Consider the following 19,615-nt stretch of genomic DNA (forward strand, 5'->3'; position numbering starts at 1 on the left):
CACTAACAATCCCAAAGACATTAGCTGCGCAAGTACCCCCAAAATACTAATGTTTGCTAATACTACAGAGAACTGATGGTCTTTTAACTGCAAAGAAAAGACGAGATTGCTCAGAGATCCAGAGGAACTCACGTCATGAGCCTTGAATCTTTTGCTCCCAAATTGCCACATTTTAGAAACAGAGCATTAGTCTCTGGAACAACCTCCCAGGAGATGCGTGGAGTCCCCATTGTGGAGGTTTTCAAGATGCAGATGTGAGGTAACTTCAGCCAGGCTCCTCTGCCTTGTAGGGTTGGATGAGACAGACTTTTCAGGTGCGCCTTGGAGGCAAATCTACTTTTAAAGAGCATCCTGGTATTGTTGGTACAGTGAGGTATCTTAGGTTTACCACCTTTAACCAACGCCACAGGGGATGGTTCAATAAACAGGTTCAATTCAAATATTTGTGCTTTGCTGTGACTCTTGTCAAACAAAACCCCACCCTTGTGATGGTCGTCTCTCAATCTCACCAAACCACACAATCATGGAATGGCTGGGGCTGGCAGTGACCTCTGGAGACACCCCCAGTCCAACCCCCCTGCCAGAACAGGCTCACCGAGGGCAGTCTGGAATAAGCCCAGGGAAGGAGACTGCAGAACCTCTCTGAGCAGCCACCTCCATGTGCTCTGTCATCTCACAGCAGTTTTTTCCCTCATATTCAAGGGGAACTTCCTGCATTCCAGTTCATGCCCATTGCCCCTTGTCCTGTCACTGGAAAGAGTCTGGCCCCATCCCCTTGGCAGCTGGCCTGAAAATACTTGTATGCATTGATAAGATCCTCTCTCAGCTGTCTGTTCTCAAGGCTGAACAGCCCAGTTCCCTCAGCCTTTCTCCAGAACTGAGGTGCTCCTGGCCCTCACAATCTTTGTATCCTATGCTGGATCCTCTCCAGGATCCCTGTCCTGTCTCTCTTCACAAAACTCTGGCTCGACAGAGTTGAGATGAACAGAGGAAGAATGAGAAGACAAAGAGGAATTTCAAAAGCAGGACCTCTTTCTTAATTAGGTGTTACTAGGCAGTGATATGTACTTGTTCTCTTACTCAGCCAGCTCAGATCACAGAGAGATAATTAGAAACAATCACACAAAATCTATTAACATGAAAGAAAACTTCATAAACAACAAGCACATTAAAATAACATGGGAAACCACTGCCATCTACTCCCTTTCTCACCAGTGGCAACACAGCTGAAAATGAGCAAAGTACATGTAGAGATAAGACAGGCTAAAACCAGCCTGGGAACACACCAGGACTATGAAAAGTAGGTGCTAAAAATCAAGAATCCATATTCTTTTTCATTCACGAGGCAATCTAGCCTGTCTTTTCTGCCTCTGCCTGGCTTTAGGATGGGAAAGGCAATGCTTTTCAGGTCAAACATTAACAGAAATTCAGCAGCCAAACACATGGCAACCTTTCAAGACAGAAATTCCCAATTATGTCAAGAGATTACAACTACTTTACTCCCTGCTGAAAGACTGAAAAATAGGGGTCAATTTTACTTCATTTTTCAAGAACTTCAGCCCCTCATCTCTGTAGCTCTGAAATAAGAGCAAAGTAATTCTACCTTTCACACAGTTAAGTGATTTCTCAAATTCCCAGTTCGCAGACAATGCCAAGCTGAGCAGAGCAGTTGACACAAGGGAAGGACGTGGCCATCCAGACCGAAAGATTAAATGGGATATTGGGAAGGAATTCCTCCCTGGGAGGGTGGGGAGGACCTGGCCCAGGGTGTCCAGAGCAGCTGTGGTTGCCCCTGGATTCCTGGAAGTGTCCAAGGCCAAGCTGGATGGGGCTTGGAGCAACATGGGACAGTGGAAGGTGTCCCTGCCCAAGGCAGGGGGTGGGAATGGATGAGTTTTAACATCCCACTCCCCCCCAAAACCATTCCACAAATCTATGATTCATTCTTATATTCAAAGATCTTTAAAGGCACTTCTGATCTGAGCTCATCTCCGAGTATCATACCCTCAAGAAAAATTGCGGCTTGCTCAGTTTTTTTTGCCTCCTCCCTTTTTTTTTTTTCTCTTTCAAAAATGCAAACAGAACACAGCAGAGCCCTCTCAAAAAACCTTATTTATGCTCAGGATTGTATGTATTTAAACATGGCAATAAGTGCCAACATTTTCCCCACTAAGATTGGCTTGCATCTGGCTAGAAATAACTCTACTGAGTGGCTCCACCACCATAAATCTTCGAAAGTCTTCTGCATGGCTGAGCTCTGCTCATAAAATTAGACACCAGTGTGTTTTGTCTGTCTCATTAAAAGGATGTTTGGTGGAGCCGGCGCAGGAGGAGAGAGGAGTGTGTGAACAACCTTCCCAGAGCCACTGGGGATTGGCCCAAACTGTTCTCACAGTGGCACAAAGAAAGGAACACTTAAAATAACTCCAAAGGCTCTCAGAAGGAGCGGCTCCGAAGGTTAGGAATAATTTTAAAAGTCTGAGAATGGAATCTCCATGCTTACAGTAGCATACAGCAAAAAAAAAAAAAAACCCTAGATTTCAATAGATTATTTTTGTAGTTACTCTCTTTCCTCAAGTTTCAATTGGAAATATTCCATTTGCTTCCTAAATAAACACAAGCCAAGACTTACAACCATTAATTCCATACTTTCCCTCTCCTTCCTCAAGTTTTAATTGGAAATATTGCATTTACTCCATAAATAAACACAACCCAACACTTAAAAGCCTAAAGTCAATAAAGAGCCCCCAACTTAATATAGTCCTACCGTGCATTTAGGAAAAATGTTATTAAAATTTTAAAACCTACTATAAAAAGCAGTCAGGAAAGTACCACATTGAGCCATTTAAACCAGTTTATACTGCAAACATTTGACCAGAGCAGCATGAGTTTGATAAGGCTTTAGCCTTTTTTCAACTGCCAGTTTTTAAAAGTATAAATGCAGTATCAGTATCAATTTCTGTGTGCTTTCATATGCAAAAAAGCAATCAAGATGATTAAACAAGGTCAATGATTTTACTAAGCAAAAAAGAAGTTTAAAAATCAGATGCATATTCATCAGAAAACCAAATTCACCATGTGTAAGATAAGATATTAGTTGGGTCAAAAGTTCACTGAGAGCAGGAGAGGCTGATCTCAAGGACCAGCTGGGAATGAAAAGTAAGGACACCAAGTTCTCTGCAGCCAAGATAACCATGGTACATCAGCCCTTTTCTGGGAAAAAAACCCCAACAAAACAAACCCACAACCTCTTTTTTACCTCTGCCTCCCCTACAGGGAATATGTACATGGTGTAGGATTTGGTAATCCCATTCCCATCGTTTTTCAGGATGCTGGAATTGACAAGGCACAAGGTTTCTGAGGTCTCCTGATGGGATACTGGCAAAGGCAGCAAAACCTGCAAAATAAACCTTTTGGCACCAAACTAAACAGAACAAAAAGTTGTGGCTGGCTGCTGGGAGAAGGCTTTTCCCCCACAGGATGGTCAGGGCACTGGACAGGCTCCCCAGGGAATGGTGACAGCACCAAGCCTGACTTCAGGAAGCCTTTGGACAATGCTCTCAGGCACAAGAGGGATTTTGGGGTGTGTTTGCAGGGCCAGCAGCTGGACTGGAGGATCCTGATGGGCCCATTCCACATCAGGATATTCCATGACTCTGTGACAACCACCATAGGAAATCAGGCCAGGCCACCCTGATTGTGCCTGGAATGGGAAGAATGCTCTTCCTCTCTCCAACACAGCTCATCCTGACCCTTGTGGGATGTCCCCTGCAATTCCCCTTACACATGGGTTTCAATAAGAGCTGGGATGAAAAGCCTTGAGGGAAAGCCTTCCCCACAGAAGTGATATGATGGAGAAGAAAGAAAACCCAGGAAACACCTTGAGTTTGAACAAGTGGATCAAAAGTATAAATTGCTATTCCTTTAGAACCACCCTGTGCAATAGATTTTAATACACATTGCAACTGTCCCCATGAAAATCTGTACCAAAGGCAACGTTACAGAACTTCATGGCAGCTGCTGGTTTCCCAGAGCTCTGCCAAGTAACATCGTGGTGAAAAACAAGAGTTGGGTCCAGGAAAAGCCATGCTCGGATAAAATTCAGGAAAAAAAAAAAATCAAACCCACAGGACTTTCTGCAAACTAAAGAGTTTGTTCTTAAAAAATGGGGCACGAGTCAAAAGTGAAAATGCAATTTTTGGCAAGGAGCTGTACTTAGAACCCAAATCCTCTTGTTATGTCTTGGAAGACAAACTCACACTAAAGCCACAGCTTAACAGAACAAGCCCAGGGTCTCCTGAAAGTCCTCAAAAAACAGACTTCCAGAGTGTGTGTTGGAATTGCTTTAAGAAAAAAATGTTCATTCAAATGCAAACCTCAGAGAAAAAAAATGGGGAAAAAAAGAATTTTCATTCTGATGTGAGAAATGGTTTGTTGCGCTTTTTTTACACTATTCTGCTATAAAAAAGCAAACAAAAAAAATCTTTAGATTATTTAACTTTCATCAGTTGAAAGATACTCAGAAGTACTAAAACAGGGGATCCATTAATTTTTGCCTGTCGGGGATGAAAAAAAAAGAAGGAATGTGGTCCATTTCTCAATTCCACTGTGCCAAGACAGGCCTGAATCATTACACTGTGGCCATGTTTATACTAAAACTCTTCTTTTTTTGCTCAGAACTTGGATTTCCACACCCAGTAGGCAACGGCTTTTTTTAAAGCACATTCCAAGCTTCCATCAAACTGTTCCAGTCAAAACATCACCAGATTTTAATTCCGTCAAGAATGTGAGCATCTCATTAAAGCCCTGCCTAATTATAGGTAACGTGCCCAGACCACAGATTCTGTGGTATCTTTATATGGAATATTATTCAGAAGTATCTCTACCAACTTTTCTCAAAAATTCTGGAATTTCTGCTTATTTAGCGTTACAGCAAAGAACTGTGTGTCCTCAACTAATTAGCAGAGTCTGGGAAAAAAAACCTGAAAGTACAAAATAAAGTCACAATAATCACTAGTGGTGAGAAAGATCAACCCAGGAGGAAAGAAATGTCATCAGCTTGTAAGAAGATTGGAAGTTTTAAAGAAATAAATATTCCAGTCACACAAAGGAAAGCCTCAAGTGTGAGTCAAACCCAGGAAAAATAATGTTTTGCACATTGTTTTGGAGAATTTTTCTGATTTTTCTGCTGCTTTCCACTTTGGCAGGTTGCAGGTTTCAGAACCTGTAAGCACAGCAAATGACTCTGCTCCTACTGAAATAAAGCCCCAAACACCAGAGGCAAGAATTGCATCTGCTGAATGCAGGGAATGACCTTGAGGGAAAAAGGAAGGACACATTTCTCAGCAGGATAAAGGGAAAAAAGAGATGGACCTGCTCGTGGATAGATTAATTTTTTAAAAAGGGGCTTTATCAGATACCACTAGCCAGAGGCAAACATGCTGTGGAGCCCAGGTTCAGGAATACCCAAATAAATTGCATTCCCTGCAGCTGGAGACTGGCAAGAACAGGAAGAAAGGTAAACTCCTCACCACCACCATGCCTGCGGGCAGGAAAATCAGAGATTTCCCAAAATTATTCAGAATCTCTTACGGCATTCTAATACATATGGCTACACACACATGTAAACACATATCATTTGCCAGCTTTTTTCTCCATCTGCTCCTCCTTCCACAGCTCCACAAGGCTCTTCCCCAACACAGAATCTTTTAAGGGATCTTGTAGATTTGCTGTATTTAAAACTGGAACTGCTGCCGGTCTCTACTCCGGACTCAGCCCCAGCTGCCATAAACCTTATCAGGAACCTGCCAACACAGCCAGCCAGATTCCAGGAGCACAAATTCCACCAGGGAGTACAAAGTGTATCCAACAGCAAAAGCTTCCACGGAGCATAACTGAGCACAGAAAATGACATGTTAAAACGAGCAGGAACTGGCTGGCTACAGATGTAAATTCATTCATACTTTTACTTTCTTTTTTTAAAGATCTGTGCTGCTCGCTCTGGCTTGTTATGACAGGCTGAGGCATCGAAGGAGTTCTCTGTCCTCATCCTGGGCACAGAAACACAAATCCTGCCCTGGAATTACTGCTTCCCTCACAACCTGAAGGAGGGACGGCCCCACAACAGCATCCAAGACAGGGAAGGGCTCACATTGGGAAGAAAGAGCCACAAAATCTCCTCACTTGGCTTAACACATCTTCAGTGGCTCTGCTGCACATTAAATAGGAAAGAATCTGAGGAACAGAGAACTAATTAAAATTCACAAGGTCAGAACTGGATAAAGAAAGGGAGGAGATGAAGCACCTGGGAGGGGAAAAAAAAAATAAGTGGATGAATTGGAAGGGAGAAGGAACTGTCACAAGGCAGAGCTTTGGGGAGAGGGTGGAAGGTAGAAAATCACAGAATCACAGAATATTTTGAGCTGGAAGGGACCCACAAGAACACCCCACAAAGGCAAGGCAGCAGCAGAAGAAAGGTGAATAACAGAGAAATGCAGCTTTATCAAAAAGAACGTGTCAGGAGGCAGAAACCGCAAGGACAGAAGAGGGAAGAAAACAGAAGGAAGTATTTGTACATAGATTCACATCTCTATCAGTTGCACAAGTAGATGGTGAGCCTGTCTTTTTGGCAATTTCTTTTAAATTATGAATGAGGGAAAAAAACCCTGAAAAAACTAAAATCAGGAGCCAACAAATGAAAGGGCTGTATTGTTACTCCTTCTCAGCCAGAAATCAGACAATCTTTACATCTCATTTCAAATGACTTAAAAGGATGAGGCAACGTAGATCAGCACATCCAGACAGCCAAAACGAGTTAAGACTTAAATGAGGTGAATTTTCCAGAGCTGTAACTCACAAAGCAGCAGCTGTGCCTTCCACAGGGGCATGAGGCTGGGCTCACACAGTGACTTTAAACCCGTGTGAACCTGGGCTGCTGTTGAGCAGCTTTGCTTTTCCTCTCCTCCCTCAGGTACTCATCATTCCTCCTCCCTCCCCTGCCACACTGGACCAGGGACTGGATTTATCAAAAAACCTGGGAGAAAAGCCAGGGAACGTTTGATTTCAGGTGGATGATCCACAGAACCCACCCTGTGCTGCAGAAGAATTAGCTGGGCCAGTGGACCTGGTCCTACATCTTTAGTCCAGACTAAAGTTAAAACAGACACATAAGCACAACTTCATTCTCTCTAGCTAAACACAAACGTGAAGAAGTTTTAGAAAGGACATCTTAGGATACTTCAGCAAAACCTAAAAAGGCATAACAAGTGCTTTGGAAAAGCAGACCCTGAGCCTTTGAAAAAGCAAGGCCCAATGTTTAATGTAAAGCAATTATCACTTAATGAGTTTATAAAGTCTGTAGCACATAAATACCTCAAAGAAATGCCAAGCTGCATTAAAATGTGAATCATACAGAGTTCTTTAGAATTCTGCAGGCACTGGTACACACACAAAAGGAAAGCATCCTTCTGTCCCAGCAAACCAAAGGCATTTGCCGACCCTGGCTGTGACTTACTCACTACCATCAGTCAAAGAAGGCAATCTTAAAACCAAAATAAAATACATGAATATTGCTAACACCTCTGATAAACTCAGCCATTCACTGCCCAGCAAAAAACTGACTGCCTAAAAGCAGCCAGTGTGCATGGAATGAAGGACTCCTTGCCATAAATGTTGAAATGTTTCTAGATCACAGCAACAAAACCTACATTTACCTGTCAAGGAAAAAAGACCTTTTTCTCCATCCCAGTGGCAGAAAGACAGCCTTTTTTATGGTAATGCCAGATCTCCCACATGAAGGCATGAGATAGCTTTGGTGAGCTACAGATGATAAACACATGTCATGCCTAAAAGTAAGCCAAAGACCCTAAAAGCATCCTGAATCACTTGTTCCCCAAATTCCTCAGTCACTGAGCATGAAGAAATATAACAGAAGAGCCAAACAGAGATTATAAACACAGAAATGTATTTTTAAATCTCTTTGCTAACATTTAAATCTATTTGCTAACATTTCAAACACATTCTTTATTAGAGTCTTTCAAGTCACGGAAAGAGACTTCAGCTTTAGTGCTACCGAGCTTCCACAGAGGAACAACACAGTTTGTTAAGACTGAAATGGACATTTGGTATTTTTAAAAATAAATACTAGAATTTTACATAGTGTCAAAAGCCATCCAAAAAAAAAAAAAAGAAAGAGTATTAAACACATATACCTCAACCCAAGACCAAGAATCCCCAGTTTTGCATAAAGATATCTAAGCTGCTGGTACTGCAAGCATGCTTTATGGGCTGGTAGGCTGCCAAAAATCATCTGCTAATACACCAGACAATAGATGTATTCCGCTGGAGAACTTTCTGATCTTTTCCTCCTATCACTTCTCTTTAGTTGCACATAAAAACCCAAGCGAAGCGATACAAAAAATGTGATTTGAATGCTTGCATTTATGTGCCAACAAACCAAGCAATTATTCACAATAAAGTAACTTTCTCAAACATGCATTTTTAATCACTGGTTTTCAAGCACTGATTCAGTGTTTCCTGTTGCCATTGCAGCACTTCAGTTTCTGGAATTCTGAGCACAAATTTGTGCTTCTGCAGTGCCCAAAAGCTTCAAAAACACTACCAAAGGACCCAAACTCTTCTGAGTCTTGATAAACAAATGGCACTGTGCTCAAATTCCATACTTTGGGATAACAGCAGGGTGCTTTCTATGAAAACAAACCGTCTTCCAGAGACAAAAAGATCCTGTGTGTGGTTCCAGCTTTCTGGAATGCTGTGGAACCACGGTGGCTGCATATCCTGAATCCAGCCATAAATGATGAGATATTGGGGTGAGATTGAAACCCAAATTCCCGCAGGAGCATCACACCCTGACCAACACCATGGAGCCCCCAAAGCTTCCCCTCTTCCCAATCCAAAGGCCTCTGCATCACACACCAAGATCAGGGCTTGTTCAGCAAATGCTTTTAACCCCAAACTCCTGGGTTCTGATTCTCTTATCTGATATTTGAACAAATCACTGACAGCACTGAGCTGTCATACCCCATCTCATCATCCCACTCTGAAAGAATGTTTAATCTGTAAATCCACACAGCAATTCTGCAACCAGAGTGCTGAACACACTCAGTGACCACAGGAGTGAATTAAACATATTAACCCAGCTTCCTAATCCCCAACATTAAAATTCAGAAATTTAATTAACTGCAGAAATTAAATTACATTAAAGGAAGATATTTTAAGCTGGCATTTTCACGTTTTCCTGGGTTTGTATCCACAGGCTTATGACATCTTTCAGCAGAATACAGGCTGAAGTGATCATAAGCTCCTGAAAAATAGCAAGTGCTAACAAAACCTGGGCTATGGCAGCAGAACCCAGCCTAGATACTCTAAAAATAAGTTTCCATCGAAGGGGGAAAATTCCCTGGATCAGTCTGTTACTTATTACTCAGCATTTGTGTGTTACACACTCCCCAGAATAATCTTAATCTGAGGAAATGAACGCTGTGATCTTTCCCATAGAAAAAAATAAGTGTTTCAACACCCAAAATTACAAGGGGGAGAAAAGGCTCCAGCCTTGACATTCTGATTTATGGAGGACACTGATAAACAGAACTTCATCTGTCAAAGCCAAACACTTGCATTTAATACACAAACACCAAGCAGGAAATCTCATTTAAATAATTAACATGTGGACTATCCACTGCCAAAAAGAGCAGGGCAGCAATGGACTTCTGCTGAATATTTTACAGGAAATTGAATGATTAATCCTCCATATAATGCCAGGTACCCACTCCCACCATATTTTGTTAAAAGCAAACCTTTAATTTCAGGAGAAGCAAATCACATTAGGTAAAAGGAATAATGAACCCCCCACAACTGATGTTGTGTGGATTTTCTCTATTGTTTTGAACCCATGCAGAGTTTTAAATTATAAATGCAGATATCTTCTTGTAACTTTCTGGTAAAAAAATGCAATCTGTTTGAAAGTGCTTTTCAAAGCTATCTCAAGAGAGACATAAATCATCAGTGGCTTTAAAATATTTTAGTAATTTTAGCAGCCTTTTACAACTGGTAAATCAAAGTCTCAGTATATTATGTAAATAAATATTGCTGAAAAGACCAATGCTTTTTGGATGTTGTTTGTGAGTTTCTTTTACCATTTCCCCCATTGAAGAGAAGAAAAAAAGGGTTTGCATTGTGTTAGCTCCAGTTATAATTTCCAGCTGTGTCAAAACTTTAACAGCCTAAAAGCAGGAAATCCAAAGAGGAAATTCCATCGTCAGTTCCTGAATTTTGTAACTCAAATGTTCTTCCAAAAACTGGACCTTAAAGGAATTTTGGTAACATTTTCTGTAGCCTTACCTGATATCTTCCAGTAGGTCACATTCTGCCTGATGCTTGGCCTGAAGTTTTGTCATCTGCTCAACCTGAATGTTTTTCAGCTCTTGTGTAACTTTCACCTACAAAAAAACCCAAACAAACCCAAGGACCACTTATATTTTCTGCAGTTCAAGTCACATTTCAACAAGAAAACAAACAAACCAACCCAAGGACCACTTATATTTTCTGCAGTTGAAGTCACATTTCAACAATAAAACAAACAAACAAACTGGGAAAGGCTTCAGAAGGTTGGCTTTACATTTTTAGTACTGTTGTAGTTTTCCTTTGAGCCTTGTCATCCTGCACAGCTAAAGTTCCAATACTTTGGGAACCTGCTTGGTAACTGACAAGGAGCACCAATGGCCCAGCTATTGGGAATGATTTGGTTTTGGAAGGGAACCTTGAAATTGTTTTGTACTTGTTTTTTATTCAAAAAGAGGTCTTGGTATTTAAGCCCTCTAGTGATCACAGGGAATCCACATATCGGCCTAAAAAATGATCACCAATATCTCTGAACACATTATGCATTCATGAGGACAGAAATGCCAAACTGTTACTGCAGAGGGATGAGAAATTCACAGAGGAAGAGGGCACCCATCTCCCTCTTCTTCACTGGCCAGGCAAAAAAAAAATAAAATCCTGGATCTCATCAGCTTCCCTATTTTAACTCTGAAAATCATGCCCCAGCAACAAGCACCCTTTAATCACAACATCACATAAAGACAAGTTTTTCACATGACACCAGAAAAATAAATCACGTGTATGCCCCTGAATTCAAGCAGAAAAAGCATCTATTTTTAACACGAACTTTCAGAATTTTTTGGTTTTATCTTTATATAAAAAAGGCCCAACTCAAAATAAATAAACCCACACAACACAACCCAGGTAATGGAAATAATCTCAAATGAAATAGCACAGGCAAAGAAAATGAATGTAATTGAATAATAATTTGAAATAAAATTGGTTTTGTTTGACAAAAACAGAGTCAGCCCCTAAAATAAGAGGCTGGGAGGCAGGAATGAGACCTTCACTGCAGCTGCCTGCCAGGGCTACTGGGGAGCTCTGGGCATGACAAGGGAATCCTGCTCACGTTCCCTCCTCCCCTGGTCACTGTGGCAGGGCTTTGCCAGCTGCAGAACTGGGCAATCTCCTCTCCCCTCGGAGAAATCCCACATCGAAAATCTCCATGGGGCTGCAGACCATGGCGGCCGGAGCCCCCCAGAGCCGGACATGGAACAGGCACGGGTCTCAGCCCCACGGAACTCCCGCCCGCACAGGAGCAGCCTCTCCATCCTCTCCATCCCCTTCCGCACAACCCCTAAAACGTGCCCAAAAACCACCACGGAGCAGCTGAAGGCGGCTCAGGTCTCCCAGATACCAACCTGCCTAGCCAGACAAGCCGCACCGGGCACAGCGTTTATCCCAAATTTCCATTCCCGCTTGCCTCCGCTGCCACACCAGTCCCCCCGCTGGGCAGCGCCCCACATTCCCACGGACCGCAGGGTCACCCGAAGAGCCTCCCCGGTGCATCTGCAGCTTGTTCCCATCGCACGTGGGAACGTGTGTGGAAACGCCGCACAATTCCTGCCGCCCCTGCTCCCGTGCGCTCCTGTGTGCTCCTGGCACACGCCGGGACGGTCTGCGTCCCTGGATCAACTCCAGACGTGACCTTCTTCCCCAAGACAACCAACCCCTCGCTGCTGGAACCAACGCGCCGCACGGGCCCCCGAAATTCCCGTGGCAGCACCCCGCAAGCCGCACGACCTCGACGCCTCCGTGCAGCCGAGCCCTCCGCAACCACTGCCCCCCTCCCGGCCCTCCGTCTCCCTTTGGAGAGCCCCCGCTGGAGAGGGGGGTCCCTGGCGGAGCGCTGCCCCCCCTGCACCTCCATCCTCGCCGCCGCGTCCCCATCCCTGCCCCGTCCTACCTCCCAACCCGTCCCACCCCACCGCCCCTCCGTGCCCAGTCCCCAGCACACCCCCCCGACATCTCCTCACGACCCACCTTGCAGGGCCACCCTCGGCAAAGCCCCCCCGGCCCCCAACTCGCCGCTGCACCCCCCGCTCCCTTCCCAACACTCGCGCTCCCTCTCCGAACCTCCCCGCAGCCTCCCCCACCGCACAGCCCACCCTGCGCCCCCCTCCCCGCGGCCTCGGACCCCCGCATCCCCCCGGCCCCCAAACCCAGCCCCGCAAAGGCACCCTCAGCCTCCCCCCGGCCCCTCCGCGCACGGGCCCCCTGCGCCGGGCGGGGGTCGCACCTTCCTCGGCGGCGGCTGCATGGTGGTGGTGCTGCGCTGGGTATCCACATCAATTCCCTCCCCCCCGGCAGCAGGATGCGGCCCCCGCTGCAGGAGGAGGAGCAGCAGGAGGAGGAGGAGCGGGCAGCGACCGTCTCCCTCCCGGTTCGGGGCGAGTCCCGGGCGGCGGGAGGAGCGGGGAAGGAAGGGAGGGATGGAGGCGGGGAGGGATGGCGGGGGGAGGCCGCCTCTTCCTCACGGGCGGCGGAGCAGCGTCCCGGCGGTGGGGAGCGGCGAGGGAAAGGAGGCGGGGAAGGGAGAGCGGGGAGAGACTTCGGGAAAAGACAAAAACAAACAAACAAAAAAAAAAATTAAAAGGAGGAAGGAAAAAGAAAAAAAGAAACAGAAAGAAAAAAAATCCCGACGCAGCGAGAGGTGCGCGGCGGCCGCGCGCGCCCCCCAGCGGCCGGCCCGGGGGCCTGCGCCGCCCCCGGCGGCCGCCATGGGCAGGGGCGGGGCGGGAACGCCCCCGGCGCGCGCGGCGGCCGCGAGGGGGCGCCACGGGGGCGGCGGCGGCGGCGGGAGGGGAGCGGAGGGGAGGGGGCGCGACGGGGACGCGGTGGGGCACGGTGGGGAGTTTGGGGTGTGCGGGTTGTGCACATCGGGGTGGGCACAACGGGGTGTGTATGGGGTGTGCACGGGTCTGCACAATGAGATGTGTGAGGGGGCTTGCGGGGTGTGCACAGCGGGATGTGTCCGGGGTGTGTATGGGTGTGCGCAGTGCGGGTGTGTATGGGGTGCAGAGTGAGGGTGCGGGGCTGTGTAGGGGGTGCACACGGCAGGTTCGGGGTTTGCACAAGGAGGCACGCGAAGGGTTTGGGGTTTGCACAAGGGGTGCACGAAGGGTTTGGGGTTTGCACAGAGGGGTGCAGGGTATGCATGGGGCAGGGAAGGGGGTGCGCAGGGACAGGTTGGGAGGCAGTTGGGGTGCTCAGGGGGGCAGGGAGGTGCCCAGAGGAGTGCAGTGCTCTCCAAGGCACTGTCCAGTGCAGGATCCACACACGGGATTGGGGTGTGGGACACAGCTGGTGGCACTCAGGGGCCCTCCATGGCACAAAGCAGCTGTCCCCTTCCCCCCAGCACTATCCAGGCTGCCCTAACAAAGCTGGGTAGCAAGAGCTGGACTTGAGCCGAAGCCCATGAGGAAGCTCAGCACCCTGACAGCGGCTGGAGAATCCCTGGATGGAGAATCCCAGATCCTGGTGCATCCTAACGGCAGCACACGGGGAGCAGAGCACCCGGACACGAGCCTTTGCACGGGGTTGGTTTTAACCAAAGAAAAATAAAACAAAGCTGAACTGTTGAGCATTGCAGATGCAGAGAGCCCAGGAGGCCGAAGTGATGCTCCCAGCCCTGTCATGTTTTGCTGGGTGTGAATTAAACACCACTGATTTTAACCCCCATCCCCAGCACTGAAATTCCTGGCCTTTGCTTATTAGTTCTGCTGCAACAAAACCTTTGAAATATTAACGTGCATTTGGCTGCTTCCCTTAAGCAAATTACCGGGGCAGTTTGCAGAGCATCAGGCAATTCCCATAACTGCATTTTCCCAAGTGCTCCAGCGGTGCTGCCGCTGCTCCATCGCCGGCTCCTGCATTATTGATGAGCTGCTTTGCTCCAGCTCCCAGAAAGTGACCCCTCGCCTTTAAAGATGCTTTAACCACCTTTAAAACTAAAATGCAACTTGAATTCTGCTTTCCCCTCCAGCTACTAGTTTATTTAGTGCTGCTAATTAGTCTTAACTCTTTCTCCCTGGGAAATTTGAAATTATAAGTGAGACCTGGTGCAGCAGCAGATGCTGTGAAAAAATATTTCATCTCTCTATTGGGGGCTGCAAGTGGACAGGATCTGCAGGTGCAGCCCTTCATGGAATCAGGGAATGGTTTGGGCTGAAAGGGACCTTAAAACTCATCCAGTTCCACCCCCCTGCCAAGAGCAAGGACACCTTCATCTCACCCAGGTCTTTTAAATAATCGTGCCCAGACTTCTGCATGCAGGACTGAGAAGCATTTTAGGTACCAGGCCTCCAGGCAGATGTATCATCCTCCCTTATGATGCAGTTGTTTTCCCACTATTGGCTTGTATTCTTCCATGAATAATTATGTTTTATCTGTTTGACCACAGATTCCCTGAAGCCTGACTCATGGAGTGCTGCAGGTTCAGCGTGAATCCTGGAGGATTTTGCATCTGGGATGATAAATCCTGATGGAGCTGCCTCTTGTAGCTGCCCATGGCTCTTCCACATCTTAATAATAGTGCTGATAATAGGAGAGAAAAAGGATGTGAAATAAAGATTATCAAAAAGTCAATAGTATAACTGTCTAAGTGTTGTATATTTTATCAAAATACTTGTTTTCACAGCATAATTGTAGTTCAGCTTATCCTGAGCCTTTATCCCTCGATTTCTCCTCTCTTATTGCAGGACTTGAAGGCAGTTGAGTCTCATGGAATTCCAGAATGGTTTGGGTTGGAAGGGACTCATGGATCATCCAGTTCCGTCCCCTGCCATGGACAGGAACACCTTCCACTAGACCAGTTATTATTTTATATTTTATTGACCTTGATTTAATCTTGTTCCATTTAATTTAATTTTTGTTTAATTTCATTTATTTTTATTTCATTCTATTTCATTTAATTTCATTTAGCTTTATTTCATTTTGTATGAGGGAGGGTACAGAATACAGCCCCAGAGCAATACACACCTCTCAGGGAACCCCAACAGGGATGAGACTTCAAGGCTGGAAACCCCAAGAGCCAAATTCCAGCTGATGGTGACAACCCACAGCTTATTCCCTCATCCTGGGAAAAAAAAAAAAAAAAAGAGAAAAGAAGAATTTAGCCATAAAAGCAAAATTTGGAGAGGAACTTTAGGGAGCAGAGCTCCCTTGACTGGATTCCCATCCTCAGGGGAAGGCAACACGTTGGATCGCGGCTCCCAGGCGGCAGCTGCCTGTTCATTCTTCACACCTGAATTTAATCCCTGCAGGGGTTTAAACCTTTTCAAGCACAAAACCACGATGTGTTGGAGGGTTCTTGGCTGCCAGGACGCGCTTCCGAGCGGAATCCAGCGAGCTGGAACCCGCACTGGGCCCGTGATTAACGCAGGAGGCAGCTCCGGCTGCCGGAGCCTTGGCACAGCGGCTTCTCCAACCACGGATTTTGCCTGCTGGGCTGCCAGAAGCGCTCCTGGCAGAAGGGTTTGCTCCCTGATATTGTGGATTTTGCCCACTGGGCTCACAGGAATGCTCGTGGCAGAAGGGTTTGCTCGCCAGTAGAGGCTGTGGAGGGAGGGGGCTGACAGCACAGCAGCTTCCTCCAGGGAAGTCAGCTTTTTATATGGAATGTATCATATTTAATTGTGGAAAATAGGGATGTTTAGGAATGTCATAGAATCTCAGAATGGTTTATTTGGAAGGAACCTAAAAAATATCTCGTTCCACACCTGCCCGTGGGCAGGGACACCTTCCACTAGCCTAGACTGCTCCAAGCCCCAATGTCCAGCCCGGCCTTGGACACTTCCAGGGATCCACAACTTCTGTGGGCACCCTGTGCCAGGGCCTCCCCACCCTCATAGCCAGGAATTCCTTCCCAATATCCCATCCATTTCCTCTGGCAGTGGGAAGCCATTCCCCCTTGTCCTGTCCCTCCATCCCTTCTCCAAAGTCCCTCCCCAGCTCTCTTGTATAGGAATATTTATTTTATGTTGTGTGTGGATATATATGAATGTATAAGAATTTATTTTATATTTAAATGAATATATAAGTAATGAAAAGCTTAATGGATATAATGATTGAGAGAGACAAGCACATAGAAAGAGACATTGAGAGAGACACACATAGAATCAAATCAATTTATATTGGAAAATTCATCTAAGATCATATATATAGATGAGAATAAAATAGTTTTTTAAAAATGAAAATGAAAAAGTGAATAAAAGTATAACAAATAAAAAATAAAGAAAGGACAAAATTATCTGGAACAATTAACCATAATGTCCATAATGTTCCCGACCGCTCCCAGGAACAGGTAAAGCCAGAAATTGAGTTTGACATTATCTGACACCCACAATTCCATCCTGAGTGTTTCTTCCAGGCCTTCAAAGCTCATGGTGGCACTGAACGAGGTGTTTCCAGCCTTCCTTCCGTGAAAAGGAGAACGTCGGGCTGGGGCCGGAGCCTCCAGGCTCTCCCCACGTGGGGGTGCCATGGGGATGCGGATCACACCGCTCCAACAGCCGCGGGAAGGGGACAGGTGACAGCTCAGAGGCTGGCATTGCTCTCTGCTCTTTGCCAGGAAAGATTCAGAAAGCATGCAGGAAGCACGGAATTCTATGGGTGGGGGAAAATAAGTTTCACAGGGCACGATGTATTTTCCCCCGTGCACAGAATTCCTCGCTTCTTGCATGCTTTGGCTTTCCCCAGCGGAATTAAAAGCCTCTCTTTGGGGCTTGCTTAATTTAATAGGCTTAGGAAACCTCGAGGGAGCTGTCGGGGAGCCCAGGGGATGGAATCAGCCTCCTCCAGGTCCCAGTGGGGTGGGAGGACTCGCTGGGCAGCCGGGATGGCTGCGGGGGGCTGGAGGTCTGGCCAGGCTGGAAGGGAGCCCGAGGAGCCCTGCCACGTCCTGCTTGGGCCTGTTCCACCACATTTCGGGAAGGCTGGTACACCCAAACAGCTTTGTTCCTCTTGCCCTGCTGTCCTGGCCTCTCCCCATTCCTCACTCCTCGTGTTTACCATACCTGCAGGGGTGAGCCTGGGATTAATTTCCATGAGAACACGTTGCAAGTGTAAATATCTCTGAGCGGGGATGCTTGGCGGCTTTATGGGGTTTGTTCTTCCTCCAGGAACTGGCAGCTTTCCTGCTCTTTCTCTGACTGCATGTGAGCAGATGTGAATACATCTGGGGCAGGACTCGGAGCCTGCCCTTTGTCCCATCCCAGTGTGGCTGTGTTGCCAAGGCCATCCAGGTGCTTCTTGGTGCTTTGAAGTGGATGTGATGATGTAAAACTGCTGATATAAACCCCCATGCAACCTGACTCTTCCAGGCATCCAGGGGCAGCCACAGCTTCTCTGGGCACCCCGGGCCAGAACCTCCCCACACTTATTATAAAATCTTCTACCTCATATCTAAACCAAATCGCCTCTCTTTTAGTTTAAAACCATCACCCTTTGTACTGTCACAACAGCCTTGCTTAAAAGTTTGTCCCCATCTTTCTTACAGTCCCCATTTGATTTCCCACACCTTCCTTGGGAGTACAAGTTTGCCATACTGACTAATCCTACTGCAAATTGGCTCTGGCCTTTTGGACACGGCTCTGACCCCAAAAGTCTCAGTGTGTCCAGGTCCCAGAGAGCTGCTGCTGCCAGGAGCACGTCAGGATGAGGCTGTCAGTGGGCAGCCCCGCTATAAATTCCCTGCCTGGCCGTGCGTCACCTTCACCATTTCTCTCCCCCTTCTCTGTTAATGTGTAACCCGAACTGGCCAGGGCACATTGCTGTGATCCCAGCATTATCTGTCCCCAGCCAGGTCCATCCCTGCCTGCTCCCACTGGGGGTATTTTTGTCTGCAGGTGGATGGTGTCGTGCGATGGGGAGGGCTGAGTATCCTGGGTCCTTCCACTGGATCTCCTATAACGTCTCCTCAGTCTTCAGCCTGGAGAGGAGAAGGCTCCACGGAGACTTTAGAACCCCTTCCAGTGCCTAAAGGGGATCCAAGGATGCTCCAGAGGGACTTTGGGCAAGACTTGTAGCGACAGGACAAGGGGGGATGGCTTCCCACTGCCAGAGGGCAGGGATGGATGGGATATAGAGAAGGAATTGTTCCCTGTGAGGGCAGGGAGGCCCTGGCACAGGGTGCCCAGAGAAGCTGTGGCTGCCCCTGGATCCCTGGAAATGTTCAGAAATGTGTAGATGTGGCACTTGGGGATGTGGTTTAAAGGTGAAAATGTTGGTGCTGGGTAATGGCTGGACTTGTGGTCTTGCAGGTCCTTCTCAACTTTAGAAATTTTATATTTCTGAGGTCTCTTCCAGTATGACCCATTTTGTGATTCTATAATCCCTCCAAGGCAGCTGAGAAAAATTCTGTCTCGGACAGAGAGTGAATAACCACCTGAAGGGAGTTCATTTTCTACAAAAATGTGTCTGAGAGCAGCTTTGGGAGCCAGGAGTTTCACAGGGCTCAAGGCTGTCGTGTGGCTGGGAGAAGATGTGGGAAGCCCTTCTCCTCTATATTTACAGCAGCAGAGGGAAAGGGATTTCTGGATTGCTTTCTGCATCCATGGTGGATGTTCAGGAAGGACAGGCAGATGTATGTGGGTCAGGAGTGCTGTGGGAAGGGCTGGCTGGCCTCCAGGGCGGGAGGATGCTGGAGATGCCAGCACCTGGCTGCTCCCTGCCCTTATCAGAGCACTGCTCTCCCTGGGGTTCAGCTGTATGGGGACTGTATCAGCCCCCAGCTGCTGGGCTGGACAGGGATGGCTCCTTCCCTGCGTTACTCACTGGGCCACATCCCAATCCAGCCCTGGTTATCAGCACCAGCCATCCCCTCCACCCTGGCACTGAGTCTCTCTGGGTGCTTTCTCATGCAGGCGCCTCCATTCACCCTGGCCAGCCTTAAAAATCCCTTTTCCACCCCTCTTCCTGCAGCCAGGGAAGCAGGGAAGAAGCACTGTGAAGCAGGGTCTTTGGTGAAGAAAAGCCCTTTCCAACCTCAAACACTCCCAGCTGTGGAGCCTGGGATCTTGGCTCTTGTTCTGCCAAGGGGAATTGCAAACCTTGGGATCTGGATGCAGCCCCAAATCGTGGAATTACAAAATGGTTTGTGGAAAAGACCTTAAAGCTCATCCAGTTCCACTCTCTGCCATAGGCAGGGACACCTTGCACTAAACCAAATTGCTCCAACCTGGCTGGCCTTGGACACTGCCAGGGATCCAGGGGCAGG

At 47.0% G+C, this 19,615-nt stretch overlaps 1 protein-coding gene and 1 long non-coding RNA gene across 3 annotated transcripts in view; one reads left to right on the plus strand and one right to left on the minus strand.

The window, feature by feature from the left end:
- FCHSD2 (FCH and double SH3 domains 2) overlaps positions 1 to 12,719 on the minus strand; it is a 120,299-nt gene extending 107,580 nt beyond the window's left edge. For both annotated transcript variants that reach the window (XM_084226778.1, XM_084226777.1), the window contains exons 1-2: positions 12,638 to 12,719; positions 10,360 to 10,457 (exon numbers count right to left, since the gene is read on the minus strand). In XM_084226778.1, coding sequence (XP_084082904.1) covers positions 10,360 to 10,457; positions 12,638 to 12,658 — 119 coding nt within the window. In that variant the 5' untranslated portion in view covers positions 12,659 to 12,719. The remainder of the gene's footprint in view (positions 1 to 10,359; positions 10,458 to 12,637) is intronic.
- A 192-nt stretch (positions 12,720 to 12,911) lies between these two features.
- Positions 12,912 to 14,935, plus strand: LOC311166918. The gene is made up of 3 exons (XR_014617047.1): positions 12,912 to 13,051; positions 13,757 to 13,937; positions 14,801 to 14,935. It is a non-coding gene; the product is annotated as an uncharacterized lncRNA (long non-coding RNA).
- The last annotated feature ends 4,680 nt before the right edge of the window (positions 14,936 to 19,615 follow it).

Source organism: Fringilla coelebs (genome assembly GCF_963513975.1).
Source record: "Fringilla coelebs genome assembly, chromosome: 2".
Taxonomy (NCBI): domain Eukaryota; kingdom Metazoa; phylum Chordata; class Aves; order Passeriformes; family Fringillidae; genus Fringilla; species Fringilla coelebs.